The 14,663-nt window shown below is 53.0% G+C and overlaps 5 protein-coding genes across 5 annotated transcripts; 2 read left to right on the top strand and 3 right to left on the bottom strand.

Annotated features, from left to right (window-relative positions):
* Positions 1-494: 494 nt before the first annotated feature.
* On the bottom strand, positions 495-2,254 carry COCCADRAFT_107144 (uncharacterized protein; the record flags this gene model as incomplete). The annotated part of the gene is made up of 5 exons (XM_007718307.1): positions 495-966; positions 1,023-1,117; positions 1,170-1,240; positions 1,293-1,454; positions 1,540-2,254. The coding sequence occupies 5 exons, from the start codon at positions 2,252-2,254 to the stop codon at positions 495-497; spliced, it is 1,515 nt and encodes a 504-aa protein (XP_007716497.1).
* A 636-nt stretch (positions 2,255-2,890) lies between these two features.
* COCCADRAFT_8557 (uncharacterized protein) lies at positions 2,891-6,413 on the bottom strand (the record flags this gene model as incomplete). The annotated part of the gene is made up of 5 exons (XM_007718306.1): positions 2,891-3,058; positions 3,110-3,861; positions 3,910-5,352; positions 5,410-6,055; positions 6,165-6,413. 5 exons carry the CDS (start codon positions 6,411-6,413, stop codon positions 2,891-2,893), a joined length of 3,258 nt encoding a protein of 1,085 aa, XP_007716496.1.
* A 2,919-nt stretch (positions 6,414-9,332) lies between these two features.
* Positions 9,333-10,551, bottom strand: COCCADRAFT_107152 (uncharacterized protein; the record flags this gene model as incomplete). The annotated part of the gene is made up of 4 exons (XM_007718305.1): positions 9,333-9,376; positions 9,430-9,986; positions 10,035-10,377; positions 10,434-10,551. The coding sequence occupies 4 exons, from the start codon at positions 10,549-10,551 to the stop codon at positions 9,333-9,335; spliced, it is 1,062 nt and encodes a 353-aa protein (XP_007716495.1).
* Positions 10,552-11,065: 514 nt separating this feature from the next.
* COCCADRAFT_29686 (uncharacterized protein) lies at positions 11,066-11,883 on the top strand (the record flags this gene model as incomplete). The annotated part of the gene is made up of 2 exons (XM_007718304.1): positions 11,066-11,573; positions 11,660-11,883. 2 exons carry the CDS (start codon positions 11,066-11,068, stop codon positions 11,881-11,883), a joined length of 732 nt encoding a protein of 243 aa, XP_007716494.1.
* An 897-nt stretch (positions 11,884-12,780) lies between these two features.
* Positions 12,781-12,984, top strand: COCCADRAFT_107132 (uncharacterized protein; the record flags this gene model as incomplete). The annotated part of the gene is made up of 1 exon (XM_007718303.1): positions 12,781-12,984. The coding sequence occupies one exon, from the start codon at positions 12,781-12,783 to the stop codon at positions 12,982-12,984; it is 204 nt and encodes a 67-aa protein (XP_007716493.1).
* Positions 12,985-14,663: the final 1,679 nt, after the last annotated feature.

The raw sequence follows: 14,663 nt of genomic DNA, 5'->3' as shown, positions 1-14,663 counted from the left end.
TATCAAAAAGAGCAATTTGAAGATCTGATTCAGAGTATAAAGTTTGAGAGTTGCGTTGTTGAGTCATTACGTGTTATAGTGTTGACGTTAACGCGTCGGAGCAAAGTGGCCGACTCGCTTGGGTGGCCGACTCGCTTGTGAACCACGTTATATCATCTCTCACTCCCCTATTTCCCATAAAAAAAGCAAACGAACCACCCCACCCCTAGTAAACAAGACCCCACGATGCTACGCGCAAATGCAAAGTTTGGCCAAAAAAGAACTCCGACATAGATTCATTCTCATACCATGAGGGCGTTGCAAACTTTCTCCTTCTCTAAAAAGAAGAAAGAGAGAGGAGAGATAGATAGATAGAAAGAAATAATGGAGCCTAAAAAAAAGGTATCATTGACACAGTCAAAAAAACTTATTTCGATTCCAGTGTCTCTCTCTCCTTCTCTCAAGGGGATGCAGAAGACAAAAAAACTGAACAAAGATTTCCTTCTTCTTCTTCTTTATTGCTCCCCCAGTACACCAGCGAGACCCCGCAGTACATCGCCAACGCCAATGCCCTGAGTCCCCGCTCGCTCTTTCGCCTCTCTATCTCTTTCTTCCAGCCGCTTTGCCGCCGTGCCCAGCACGCGCTCTGCTACACGTTCGGCCGTCTGTCTGTACTGCTCGATTTTGTGGACACCGTCTGCGAAGAGATCGATGTGGGGTTCGAGGGAGTTGGCGAGCGAAGTGAGGTGCGTTTGTAGTGTTGTGGGGGATGTGAATGTGAATGCTGAAGAAGGTGGTTGTGGGGCGGATTGCGGTTGTGATGAGGATTGGAGGACGGAGAGTATGGCGGCTTGGTCGGGGTCGAGGAAGGAGATGTCGATGTCGGATAGTGAGGGTATGGACGTGGGTATTGAAGGTGCGGGGGGTGGAGGCATGGTTTTTGAGGATGAAGCTATGGCTTCCCATGCTGCTTTCTCTTCTTCCAGTCTGCGCTCAAGTTAGTTATGCAACATCTCTTACATCCCGTAGAAACCCGAACATACTGTTTGATTTCTGCTTCTAGTTCCTCTAATGTGGCCTGGTTCTTCTCGTTTTGTGGATTCGGTTTCTTCACCACTGGTGGTAGCGCAGTCTCTTCCTGTATACTTGTCAATTTGGAGCTCCTTGCATAGCAAAATCACCACACGTACCCTGCTGAACCAATCTGATAACTCGGGTTTCCCAGCAAAATCGTCGATAAGTTCTTGTTCAATCGCCCGAGCTGGATTCCATTAGTCTCTCCAACTTCAATCTTGCGATTTGTCCCCACATACCAGCCATGATCGCATTCGCATTCTTAACGTTTCCTGAGGGTTTCGTTGGTAGTGCTCGCGATCCGCACCATGTCAGGAGTTGCTTCATTCGCCGTGGTTCAGGCAGACTTTGCTCAATGTACTTGTAAAACTCTCGGACTTCAACTTCGGAATGGGGTAACGCTACAATAGGTATTAGCATGTACTGCTTGCCAGACGCGCTGCCCAATGCATTGGCTTTGTGCATGCACAATCTGTCCAAACTCACCATTCGACTGACCACTATCAATCAAGGAGCTTGCTCTCCTCCCTCGTAAGCCTGTACTGCTTCTTCGGTGTCCATCTTTGTTCCCTTTGCGCATCTCCTTATTCCGCGTAATGACTGGTGTGTCTGCAAAAGGCAGCATGATTCTTTGCGCGTTTGGATCACGCTTCTTCGCATTCTGCAACTCATTGTGCGTGGGTGTTTGCACGCCGGGGAACGCGTTTGCTTGTGGTTGCACTTCCGGAGCCGGGGTGGTCTGATTCTTCTTTTCCTTGACTACAGGGGCGGCACTCTTCTTGGTCCGCGGTTTTGCTGCAACAGGCTCCTTGGGTTTTGTCCGCACCTCCAACTGCTCTCTGTCGCCAGAAATACGCGCTGACCTCCGCCTTTTGCCTGAGTCTGATGATTCTGGATCGACTGCCGCAATCGATTGCTTCTTGCGACGCGCGGGCTGTACAGCCTTCTCCACGGGTAGGGGCTCTGGTTCCGGTACTGGGGGTGCTTTCGTGGTCCTTCGCGACGTGCGACGCGAGAATTGGAAACCGTCATCGTCCTCGTCGTATGCAGCAGCTTTAGCTTTCTTCTTTGGCGCAGCAGTTGGCTTCTTGGTCGTTCCATTTACTTCCGTCCTCGGCCGCTTCTGCACAGGCGGCGCATCGTCGTCGTCGAAAGCTTGTTTTGCGCTCCTTCGTCGCGTCGTCGGTCGGTTTGTGGCCATAGGAAGCGATTGCAGCGGGGAGCGCGCGAAGATGGTAGTCATGAGTCCAGTTTCTGCGTCACGGGGTTCGGAGAGTTGGTGTTCGGTCAAAGCGCGTGCATGGGCGCGGTGGACAGGCGAGCTATTGTCGAGTAAAGTTGGGCGCGAGTGAAGGCAATGCGCGTGCGATCCAAGTTATGCTCGTAGTATCAGCAGGGCGTGCGTAATGATTAGGCGGTAACGTGAATATCCTTGGGCGACGGGCGTGGAGGGGAACGGTCGTCACACGGGAGCAAGGAAGTTGGTGTGTGCACCTGCCGCCAGCATCATCAAAACAATGATTTCAGGACTAGCGCGCGCACGTGACCAGCGGATTAGCGTTCCCCACAGCGCGACAATCAAACATGCATGCAAGTAGGTAATGTAAGTATATGTACATAATATGATATCTATCTAGGATACACCTTATCCACCACAACTCAAGAAAACCTCTTAGAAACGCCCGAGAAAAAGCGACAAACCACGCCGCTGATCCGTATGCTTACATTCCATCATAACCTCGTTACGCCAAGCGCACCACCAGAATGATACTGAATATCCAAGCCTGTCCATGCCTTTTGTGTATGCCTATTCCGGCACACTCTAACGCGATCTATTCTACATGCCAGCGCCAGGCATGGGTCCTTTGACACCTGCAGGCGCCAAGCTACCTTCGATACGGCGCTTGGCATCCTGCTTCTCTTCATGGGTAGGGTTGCTTTTGCGCATGTCCGGAACGTGAGCTGGCCTGTTGGGACTGTGGCCAATGGACATGCCGACGCGGACCTTTCAGAGTGTTAGCAGAATCATCGCAATGTAGAATCTAATGATACTTACAAGAGTCTCAAGGGCAGAGTTGGAGTTTTCCACGAGATCCTCATCATAACGCATTTGACCAGGCTCGAAAAGGAGTAGCAGGGTGCTACCACCAAACTTGAAATAGCCGAGTTCTTCAGCACGCTTGACCTGCTCACCCTTCTTGCGCGTAATAACGGTACTACCAACCATCATGGCGCCTACACAAATAACCATGACACGGCCATGTGCGACAGAGTCAATAGGAACAACGACTCGGACATTTTCACCGTACACGTCCAACGCTGAGCGAATAGCCATTGGGTTAACAGTGTAGTATTCACCTTCAATCGTCTTGGGTTCGTCCAAGACGCCATCGACAGGGATGTGGAAACGATGGTAGTCTTGCGGCGCCAGACGGAAGATGCCGAGTGATCCTCCATGGTAACGCTTTACGTCTTGCGGATAAGCGTCGCCAAGCAGGCGCTCAATGGTAAAGTCACGACCCTTGACCCAGATGGCCTGTGCTGCGTCGATGGTATTGAAAACGACGGTTCGGCAGTCGGAAGGTGACACGATTACCCTTGGGTCATCGGGTGCGGAGCATGGGCGCGCACCTGGCTTCAGTGCGCGGTAGAAGAACTCGTTAAAGTTCTTGAACTGGTCCGTGGGCAACAGAACCTCGGACATGTCTAGTTGATGGAAGTTGATAAAGGGCACAATCTCAGAAGCAGATGCAGGGTCGTCGTATTTTCGTCCCTGCTTGAAGCTGAGAGACTTGAGGAGCTTGCGGACTATCAATGGTTAGCGTTTGTGACTCTATGCGAGAATGAGTAACCTACTTCGCTTCTTTTCCATGTTGTTCGCCTTCAGACCCTTGTAAAGCAGACGAATACCCAGGCGGACATATACGCTCATGCGCTCCTCGTTGATCTGGCCCGTAAGACGATCTTGAACAAGGATATTGGCCGAGTTTGCACCCAATTTGTAGCCACCGTACGAGATCTTGGTGATGACCTTGGAGTACCACTTGCGCTGAGCCTGGCTTGATGTAACAAAGCCAGCCATGACAATGTTGTTTACCTGTCTCCAGTCCTGACTGGCACATGTAGCAATGTGAGTAATGATGTTAGCGTCCGAGCGCTTGTTGAGTTTGGGCTGGTGACAGATGGGACACTCGCGAATCTCAATGACATGCTCCTCGCCCTTGTCATCCGCCAGGTCGTCAATCTCGATATCAGCTCCTTCCTCGCCTTCCTTGCCTAGAGTATTGGTCTCCAAGACTGGAATGGAAGTAGTGGAGCTGCTCTGGTTGATCGGAGTGAGCATTCCAGAGGTCATTGGTGTCTGGGAACCCGATGCAAAAGAACCGTCCATTTTGGCGTTCTTTGCTTCTGTGGCTTGCAGCTGGTCCTCAAGACAGATTACAGCTTCATCAAATGTGAGGAGGTGTTCTCCATTGTGGCGGTACGCAAATCGCTCGAAGAAGCTGTCAATGGTCGCTTCGTGTAGTGTAGAGCCAAGTGTGTCAAGCATTGTGGTGAGCTCGACCTTATCAAGCAAACCACTCTCATCGGCGTCGTACTGCTTGAGCATGGCTCTCCAAAACTGTTGCCGAAGGGCCTTGTAGGGGAGGTATTTAGCGCGAATGTAAAGTGTTGGGTTGTGCTTGTTCTCCCAACGCTCCTGGTGCTTCAATTCCAGGGGAAGAGTATACATTTTCAGGTCCTCATCGTCCACAGCCGATGGTTGGAGGTTGAGCGTGCTGCCCGGGGTAAGGTTACCGTTGGAGTCGGTAAGGGCACTGGGCGGAGCCCCTGGTGATGGAGGCTGGGTTCCGTTCGCATCTTGTACGGAGAGCGAGCCAGTCGAAGACTCTTTCTTTAGTGATGGCCGGCCCAAACGAGAGAGGCTGTGAGTAGACCCAGAGCGGGACATTGGGATGCGAAAGCGCGACTTTTTTGACCCGCCATCAGGAGAGACGCCAGGGGAATCTGATGGTTCTGGGAGCTTATAGAGGCCCGTCTCTGGGTCCTCTTGGGGAGCTGTGGAAATCGCCTTCTCGAGCGGAAAGTTCACCATGCCGACATAGTCGTTGCCCGAGAACTTATCCTTATCCATGACGGTAAAGCTGACCGAGTAATTGGTCTCGTGGCGCATGACTTGGAAGACGAGCTTTTCGTCGAAAACGGGATTGAGGTCGTGTTTGACCGTTTTGGTACGGTATGTTTTCTTTCCAAGCGATGTGATAACAAAGGGATCCATATCGAATGTGGTTCGTGTCACTGGAAAAAAAATACATCAGTCTGTGAAGCCGCCTAGTAGCATGAAAGACAACTCACCATTGCGCTCCGGTGGCAGATCGGAACATCGCTGGATTTCAAGGAAAAGAACACCAGCCACATCGCCGCTGCTCGAGTAGGCATAGCCAGTCTGGCCCTTGATCTTTCGCTTCAATTTCGCAAGCTTAAGCTTCTTACGCCGCTTCTCCCTCTTCTCAGCTTTCTTGGACTCATCCTGGGCCTCGTCTGAGCTCGAGTCGTCGTCTTCCTCTGCGTCGGTGCTGTTGCTGTTGCCGCCCAGGTCTTCGTCATCCTCGTCGGGGCTGGGCGCCTGACCTGCAATGGCAAAGAACTTTTGCAATGTTTGTTCTGGGCTGGCGCTGAGGTTTTGGGGGTCAATGAGGGTGAATTGCATCTGAATCTCGCCCGAGACGACCGACTTCTTCTTGCCGGAGCGGCGGGCCTCGAGGGGAAACCATTGGGGCTCCTGCTGGGTCAGGCCGTTCTGGAAGTGATCCTCGAGTATGACGTCAAACTCGCCCATGTAGTCCTTGCCGAAGCGGTCCTTGTCCCAGCAGACCACCTCGAGCAGGAGGCTCTGCTCGCCGACAATGGGCAGCTCGAGCGTTTCGTTCCATTCTGGATTGAGTTGTTTGTTGATGGCGGGGGTGGTGACTTTGGCGTCGCCAAGGGTGAGGACAAGGTACTGTAAACGCGGTGTTAGCGTGTGTTTGTGTGTTGTGTTGCGTGTACATGTGCACATGTGCTAGACAGCTAGACAGCTAGACATGCAGGCGGGGTGAATGGGGGCTCACGGGATCAGAGGTGCCGCTGCGGTCCTTTGCAGCCAGGTCTCTGCCCTTGATGACGTTGACCCTCAACACCAGGCCAGCTGGGGCGGGCTGCTCGGGCATTGGGCGGGTGCGGGGGCTGCTGTTGCGCGAGGCAGGCACTGATGAGGCTGGGGTTTGCGTGTTTGGGGTCGAGGACGAGTTGTAGCAGCTGGTCGGGCGCTTGAGGCGGTGCGGAAGCGAGAGCCTGGTGGTAAATGTAGGACGGGGCATGTTGGCGGCCAGCCTCGGTCTGCCGACTGCACCGCCGCCGGGGCGAGGGGGGGCTGCGTGGCTACGCGTTCAATCAAGGCCCTGGTGATCGGTCCGCGGCAGCCAAGTATTGCTTGATGATGCGCCGCCCGTTGGCAGGACGTTGGCTCACGACATGTGCTACGCGCAATCTGCTCGGCTCAAAAATCGAGGGAAAAAAAGGGAGATGGAGATGTTTCTTCTGGCTGGGCGTTTAGGTTTAAGGGGGGAACGGACAAATAGAGAGAGCTTGGGGGCCGCCGCATATCTAGGCCTGTATGTGCACGCACAACAAGAGGGCTGAACGAGGCCGGGCTCCGCAATCTGTCTCTTGCGCCAGCATCGGCTGCGAGGAGCGCCTGCCGGGTCTTGCGGCTACTCCATTCACAGCGACCAAAGACGACGACGGCAACGACGACTATGCCGTCAGCGTCTTCAAATGCCGCACTCCCAAATCCCCATGGCCGCTGTCTTACTCGTCCGGGCCTGGCTGCTTTTAGACAACCCGCCCCCGAGTACCTATCCATATCTACTATACGCGGGCGCCTAAACCATCTACACATGCACATATGCCCGCGTCTGACTACATTACATGTACGTACATGTACCAGAGCCTCTAGCGGGGCACCCTCGGCGCACCCTATCTGCCCACCCATGTATCGACTTACATACATCCATGTGTACGAACGAGTGGGATGCTGCATAGCCCACCCCTCTGCGCTGCACCACCTCGCCCTTCAGCCCGTCCCAGCTGGGGGGCCTCGAGTGCGTCAGTTCTGTTACATACATCTGACTTGTCGCCGATTCGCCATGTTCCTGGCTAATCGGCACGTCTTGCTGGGGGGTCTTGGATGGAAAAGCCATAATTTGATGCATGCGTATACATGTGTATCTATCAATGTACATGAATATTAGATTGCTGCCAGATATGCCACACCGGCACCTGCATAGAACGGACCTACATACATACGTAAGTGTTTACTGTATAACAGAGGCCCACCCTAAATTGGCGGCGTTGTCTGGGCACCTCAACATGGCGCTCTGGGCACCCCTGGTTCCGTCCGGCTTACCCGTGGCTGGTGGCTGTGGCTTCTGCCGTGGCTGATGCAAGCCAAGCCCAAACTCTGCGTATCATCAAGCAAGACTTTTTTCCCGCATCTGACGTCGTTTTGTTAGTAGTATAAAACAAATTTTTGTCGTGCTTACCCTGTTCTACTACATACATGTCTTGTTTTCTAAAAATAAAAGAAATTCCCATGTTCAAAACCTCCTGACATCACACCCATTCCCTTACCCATCTTTTCTCCTCCACACGCGCTACACCTTCCACTTCCTCATCTCGCACCTTCCAAATTAAAAAGAAGAAAAAAACACAAACACACCCCCTCCCCTCTTTCAAATCACCACACTTCTCCCTCCCCACACAAACCATGAAACCCCTCCCAGACACCCCTCAAACTCTTTCCCCCCCTCGACTTGGCACCGCATCACTACTCCCTCGCCCATCCCCCCTACCCCATTCGCAACACACCCCAAAAGGCCCAGCGACCTTAGTCTCATCACCCCCCAGAAAATGCCAACCTAGTCTGACCTAGCTACTTTGCCATCCGGCCCGAATAACCACAGGAAGAGCCCGGTAAGCAAACAAAAAACCAAGACTAACTGGAAGAAAATAGTTAGGGTGGCCTAGGGGGGGGGGAAGGTTGCTGCATTTCGCCTGTATCCGGCACATCGTTGATCGTCTCCCAGGAATGGAGATTCAAAAAATACGAAGCGGCCGGGAGGAAGGGAAGGGAGGGAACAAGGGAACCCGAGGGGTCGGGTTTTGGGAATCTAACTTTTTTCTTCTTTCTTTTGTGTTAGTAGTTAGCTGGTGATTAAATCATGTATGTTGTTGTACATAGAGAATTACGCATACACACTTGGTCAGTTGATTTGTTTTTCTTTTTGATCCTTACCACCCCCCCCCCTTTTTTTTTGCTTCTGGAAACCCCATCCCCTCCGCTCCCCCCCTGCATATCGAGCGGAAGATTTGAGATTTCAAACAAGAAAAAAAGAAAAATATGGTATCATCAGTGTGGGAATCTGGGTGTCGAGAGATAGAGAGAAGAGAAGGAGAAAAAAAGAAAACAAGAATCAAAAGAATATAATGATATTACGTTCCTCCCTTCTCTCTGTCTTCCTGGCTATTCTCTCTCTCTGTGCATTAATTAATATTCGACATACATAAAGATATAAAAAGAAAAATAAAGCTGTTCTCATATACCAGGTTTTTGCTTTCATCATTTCACTACATATCTCACGCACGCTGTGTACATACTTGAAGCGGGGGCGGAACCGGCCAAATCAACAAGAGGAAATAAGTAGCAGCAAGAAAACAAAACGCACTCTCTCTCTTCTTCAAACAACGTGGCAAGTAAGTAACAAGGTAGCTACCGGAGAGAGCGAGAGAGGGTTTTAAGAAAAAGGAAAAAAACTGGACGTAGTATTAGGAAATGAGGAAACCCTCCCTCTCTCCCCTCCCCTTCTTTTGGCCGCTGCTACACACACATACACACGCGTCGGCTCGATGATCCCACAGAAATACTTTCTCGGCACCAAAGGGGACGGCGGTTCCAATGCCCAATCTCTCTGTCCAGGAGAAAGATGTTCAAGGGAGAAGAAAAAAAGGAAAAAAAGATAAGAAGAAAAAACCGCTTCGCAGATGGTGAATCCATGGCGTCTCCGGCCCGCCTGCAGGGTATCAAAGAGAGAGCGGTGCGGGCCGAGAGCAAGCCATTTCTCGACAGAAGCGCAAGCATGCAAAGCAAAGTCCACAACGCCTGTAAAAGGACATGAGGCATACAAGCTGTGATACAAGTTCAAGGTGAAAGAGGTTCGTAGACTCAGTCGTTCTCGTGCTTATATCAAGCCGCACAACCGCAGGTTCTCCTGGATTATAATATCTGCAAAAACTATTAGCGTTGTGCCCCCTCAAAACAAAAGTTACGTTACGTACCGTTTACTGCAGCCATGACGAATCGGATTTGCATAGTATCCGTGGCGCAGGTAAAGTGCGTGTAGATTTGCTTCGTCTCATGTTGGTTGAGTGAGACGAATCGGTTGAGAATGTAGTCGCATGCAGCCGCGTAGTCTGGGCCACCCTCGTAGTCGGGGAAGTAGTTCTTCATTGGGCTGACGGGAAGCTTCTCCTTGAAGCGATCAATCTTGTTGAGGAACAGAATGATGGATGTCTTGACAAACCACCGCGAGTTGCAGATGGAGTCGAACAATGTAAGGGCTTCTTGCATACGGTTGACAGTCTCATCTTCAAACAGCAGCTGGTCGTACTCGGAGATGGCGACCAGGAACAGGATGGTGGTGACGTTCTCGAAGCAGTGTATCCACTTCTTACGTTCTGATCGCTGGCCACCGACATCGAACATGCGGTAGGTGAGGTCGCCGATAATAAAGGTAGTCTCAGTGATACCAGTCGTCTTGACACGCGAACGGAGGACATCCTGGTCGTTGGGGATGTAGTCGGGCGCGGCAATGCGGTCAATCGAGTCGAAGTAGCTAACATGGTCAGTGGCGATGCACGGGTAAAATGGAGATAGGACTCACTATTTGGCCGAATCGTTGAGCTGGTACTCGCGCGAGCGCTGGAAGCACTGCTGCACGCCAGCATCCTTCCAGAGAACAGAGATGGCGTTTCCAACCTCTGGTGGCAGGCTGTCGCCCTCGATCTGGGCGGGCTGCATGAAGATGGTCTGGACGTGGTATTCGGCGCGCTGGTCGTCGAGCGGGAGCTCGAGCGACTCCATGGCCTCGAGAATGACGCGCATCGACTGGACCGTGTTGCTGAAGATGATCTCCTTGAACGACTCTCGCTCGTCGCGCGAGTAGCCGCCCTCGTGGATGAGCTTCATCTGCTTGAGGATAGTCGACTTTCCAGACTCTCCGGCTCCTATATTGTGTTAGAGCCTGTGTGAGTCGCAGTTGCAGGCGGCGCGCAATACTGACCGAGGAGCAGCATCTTGATCTCATTGCGCTGCATCAGCTTGTCGCGCTTGAGCTGATTCTCAATCTCCTCATTTCTCTGCTTTCCCTCCTTCTCCTCTGTGCTCATTCCGCAGCCCATGGTGGCGGTTAGGGACGGCGTCCGGTGTAGTGATTAGGGTTAAGGTAGGTAGCGATGTTCCGTCGAGGCCGGCCAACACGGAAACCTGGTAGGCAATGTCAACAAAGACTCAATGGGCGGTGGCGGGCGATGCACGAGTGAAGCAGCGCGCAGGCGGGCTTGGCCGGGTGAGGGAGGTGTGATGATGGGTAAGCAAGGCTGTCGCAATGGCAGAGCAACAGCAGCAGCGGCGGCGGCGAGGTCGAGTGCAATGGCGACGGCGAGATTGCGTGCATAAAAAAAAAGATGCTCACCTGTTATTACAAAAGACTAGGTCGCAATTGCGAGAGTGCTTGGGCGCGTGGGCGTGGGCGTGTGTTGAGATCAAACGGGGAAGGGGTAAAAGACGAAGAGGGTGTCAAGGGATGGCTGGCGTATGGAGGACGAGGCTCGCTTCGCTTCGCTCCGAGGTCTTCAGGGTTGCTGCACGGTCGGTTCGGGGGGGAAGGATCGACTGGGGGGGGGTGGTTCTGCAATGGCGAGGCGAGGCGAGGGCTCGGTTGGGCTGGCTGGTTGGGAGAGGACTCAGCAACGACAGCAACAAGCAAATGCGGCGGGAGGTGGCAGGACAACGGGCGGGAGTCGCTCGCTGCAGCAGAGGAATTATTGTGGGAGCCGGCAGGTTGGTGACGACGTTTGGGAGAAGCAAAGAACGAAAGGATTGTATGATGAGGGCTTGAAGAAGGCCGCGAAAGGAGACGCGCTTGCCGGAATGGAGCGGTGCCATCCTGGAAAGGAAGGGCCACCAGAGTCTAGCTGGGCAGGCGCGGGCCACTCTCTGCTGCTGCACCACAGGCACCATGGCAAGACCAGCACGACGGCACCACCGCGCAACCCACCGCAGCCCACAGCCCACACACGCACACAAACCCTCCGACACCTGCCTGTTCGTGTCTGCCGGCCTGGAGCGGCCAACCCTCCTGCTTGCGGCCTAGCTGCTACACCTGCTGTTACTCTTGTTGCCGCTGCCACGGCCTGCCGCTGTCTGTCTCTGTCCATGTCTCCGGCATGTCTCTGCCGTTGTTTTGCTTTCAGTCTCTGCTGCCTCTGCCTCTGCCTCTACCTCCAGCAACAACACAACAATACAACAACAACAACAATAACAATAACAAAAACCCCACGACCAAAGCTCCCGGCCCCTACACTCTACTCACGACACGCTACCCGACCTGCCCACTCCTCTCCGCTTCCAGGAACCCGTCATGGTACCTACTTAGTCGCCCGCCCGCCTACTCTCTCACTGGCTCGCTCATCTTTTCCCCTCTCGCCTCGTCTTCCGCTGGCTCGCCGTAGTAGTAGTCTATCTCTGATTAGCAATCGGCTCCGCGCCTGTCGTGCCCGTTGGACATGGAAGCGCTGTCCACCCATCCAACTCCCGAACTCATCCCGCCCGACTTTTGTCTGGCTACGCTTCTAGAAGGTTTGTAGAAAATGAAGGCCCCATAGAATTAAGAGTAGCCCGACGCTCGGAGCCCCAGCAGACCCCAAGCACGGCTCGAAACCTTGTCTTACTCCGCCCCATGCAGCCACACGCCTCCACCTCTGCACGCCCCCTCCCCTCTGCCCTGCCTTGCCCTACCTGCATTTGCTGCTGCATATCCACCCATTATATCTTGCCTCCTTGTCCGCCTCCCTATATGCTACTGCGCTTGTGTTCACACAGAAGGAAAAAATCTTCTGCTGTGCTGCTCTTTTCCGCCAGCCACTTGCCGTTCGCTTCCACTAAGCCTGGACCATGCTTTCTATTGGGACTTGACTATATTGGGCTAGCCCGAAAGGCCGCCTACATTCGCCAAACCTCCGTCGTCACATCCCCCCCTCATCTCCCCGACTCGCGCGCGCCAGAGCCAATCGCCGCTGACGCCTGTCTCTGGTTCTATCAACCACTCTGGTTATCCTAACGGTCAAAGTAAACCATGTTCCGTCGTCATCTTGCCTCAGCGTCGGGTGCAGGTGGCAATTGCCTTGCCTCGAGGGTGCTGATCAGCTCCTGTGAACGCGTAACGCTACTGACCGTTCGATTGACCTTTGCTGCATCTCGAACCCATTCTCGATCCCCTAGGCCCCCCAACAACCTACCACCCAGGCCCTTCCATTTCTTCGCCAGGATAATGCATTCAGAGCCACGGCTTTGGTGTCGATATCTTGACTCGAACACGCGGGACGATCCACGAACCACACGTGGAAGCCATGGCCATGCGTGAGCATTCGGTGAAAAAAAAGGGGGCATGGTATCGACCCAACAGACACTCTACCTTCGTGACAACGCTCACGCTGGTGCTTTTAGCTTTTGTCACCGCCCTCTTGTTGGTAATCGCTCCAGATTGCTCACGATCGATCGCCCGTGCTTCTCATTGCGTGCGTGCAGAGCACCTCAGAGTCATTTTGAGCTGATCATCATCTTGACGATGCTCATACACGCGCATAGACTTTTTCAATTGCCGTCTTATCGTAGGTGTGGGTGTAAGTACTACATAAGTATACACTGCATATGTGAGGTTCTTCAGTTTCGGTCCTTCCACACCGTTCAAGCTCCACAAGCTACGCAACATCGCAGTCCCAACTGCGTCATTCTGACTCGTCAAGTTCCTATGTCCACAACATCGGACCGTCTCGTCTGCGGACCTTCTCGTACACTACCATGGCTGCGATCTCATTATCCGCTTGTCGTTCGGGGATCGTTGCATCTGATCTGCACACCCGCAGGCAACTCTAGCCGCCAGGCACCATCGCCAAGCACGTGATGTCGATTGAACTGGAGTGGTTTTAGTAGGGCGCTTTGCAGCTTCCGCCCATTCCCCGATGCAGGTCCATGTTTAGTCCGGTATCAGGTATCCAGCATCCAAAAAAGCTACAATCAATTACTACACTGTTCAATCCAGATGCATGTAGTCAGGTGACGTTGCAACCATTGACAACGCAGACGCACCGTCAGTCGAGTATCGCATCATATGGACCAACTGCGGCCGTGTGCTGGTACGCAGAGTCCCGCATTGTCACGAATAATGCGCAACTGCAATGTATTTTCGTCTCCTGCATGCACGTAGGCCAAGACTCGCCTTGGGGTTCTGCGCAACGACTTTCCCGATGCCGTGCAACTACTGGCTGACGTGGTAGACTAGTTTTGTTCCTCAGCGCTTAGCGCAGCATGCCAGCGCCTAGAATAGCATCTTCGCCTCACCACACTGTGTAACCGACGCCTTTTCAGTCAATCATTCTGTATTCAATCCGTGAGCGCTTACCATGGGTGTCAACGGCCTCGGTATGCCCCCAATGTACCGTATCAGCGGTTGCTCAGGCACCGCCCCGACACGGCGCCTGGCAAACATGCCAGTACATATTGGCAGCCTACCAGCCGCCGCTGGCTTGACTTGGATACTTCAACAAAACTCCATGAAGCTAAAGACGTTTTACGAATTTCCTTGAGTCTTTCTCCTTCAATTTCCTTGTCTCCTTTCGCTGCAGGTCCAGCGCTTCCTTGCATCTGCCCTCATGTCTAGATCTCCTAGTGAGTACACTCTTTGACTTGCTCCGATCTGAGAGCATGTAGCTTATGTCCGCGCAGATCTCGTACAATTATGCTTCTGCGCCATTTCAAAAGGCCATGGATACCATCAGTCTTTTTAATATTAGCTTCGCCGTTGCTGGCAGCTCCTACTGTCACTCTTACACCACAAGCACTTCCTCAATCGCTTCAAGAAAACGTACCATCTTGTGCACAATCATGCCTACGGACTTCGCTGGACGAAAGGTTTCCTGTGGCATGCTCTGGCCAACAAAGTCTTCAGTGTCTCTGCTCTCGTTATAGTACCGCGGGAGAGTCACTCGGTGAAGTGGCTCTAGGTTGTATCTACTTGTCGTGCCCAACACAGGAGTCCAAAGATTATCTAAGTGCGGCCTACGGGATATGTCTAGGACAGGCATACGCCGTCGTGCCAACCAAAAGTGCTCTTACTTATGTCGTGACCTCTACGGCATCGCCATCTTCCACGCGGTTGGTGACGACTCCAATCACAACCACGGCCCCGACCATCACTTCGGCTCGGCTTACCCAGACCAGTTCGACTCAGTCT

This window comes from Bipolaris zeicola (assembly GCF_000523435.1).
Source record: "Bipolaris zeicola 26-R-13 unplaced genomic scaffold scaffold_224, whole genome shotgun sequence".
NCBI classification, from domain to species: Eukaryota; Fungi; Ascomycota; class Dothideomycetes; order Pleosporales; family Pleosporaceae; genus Bipolaris; species Bipolaris zeicola.
The sequence above is the reverse complement of the archived record's forward strand: the minus strand, read 5'-3'. Positions and strand labels throughout refer to the sequence as shown.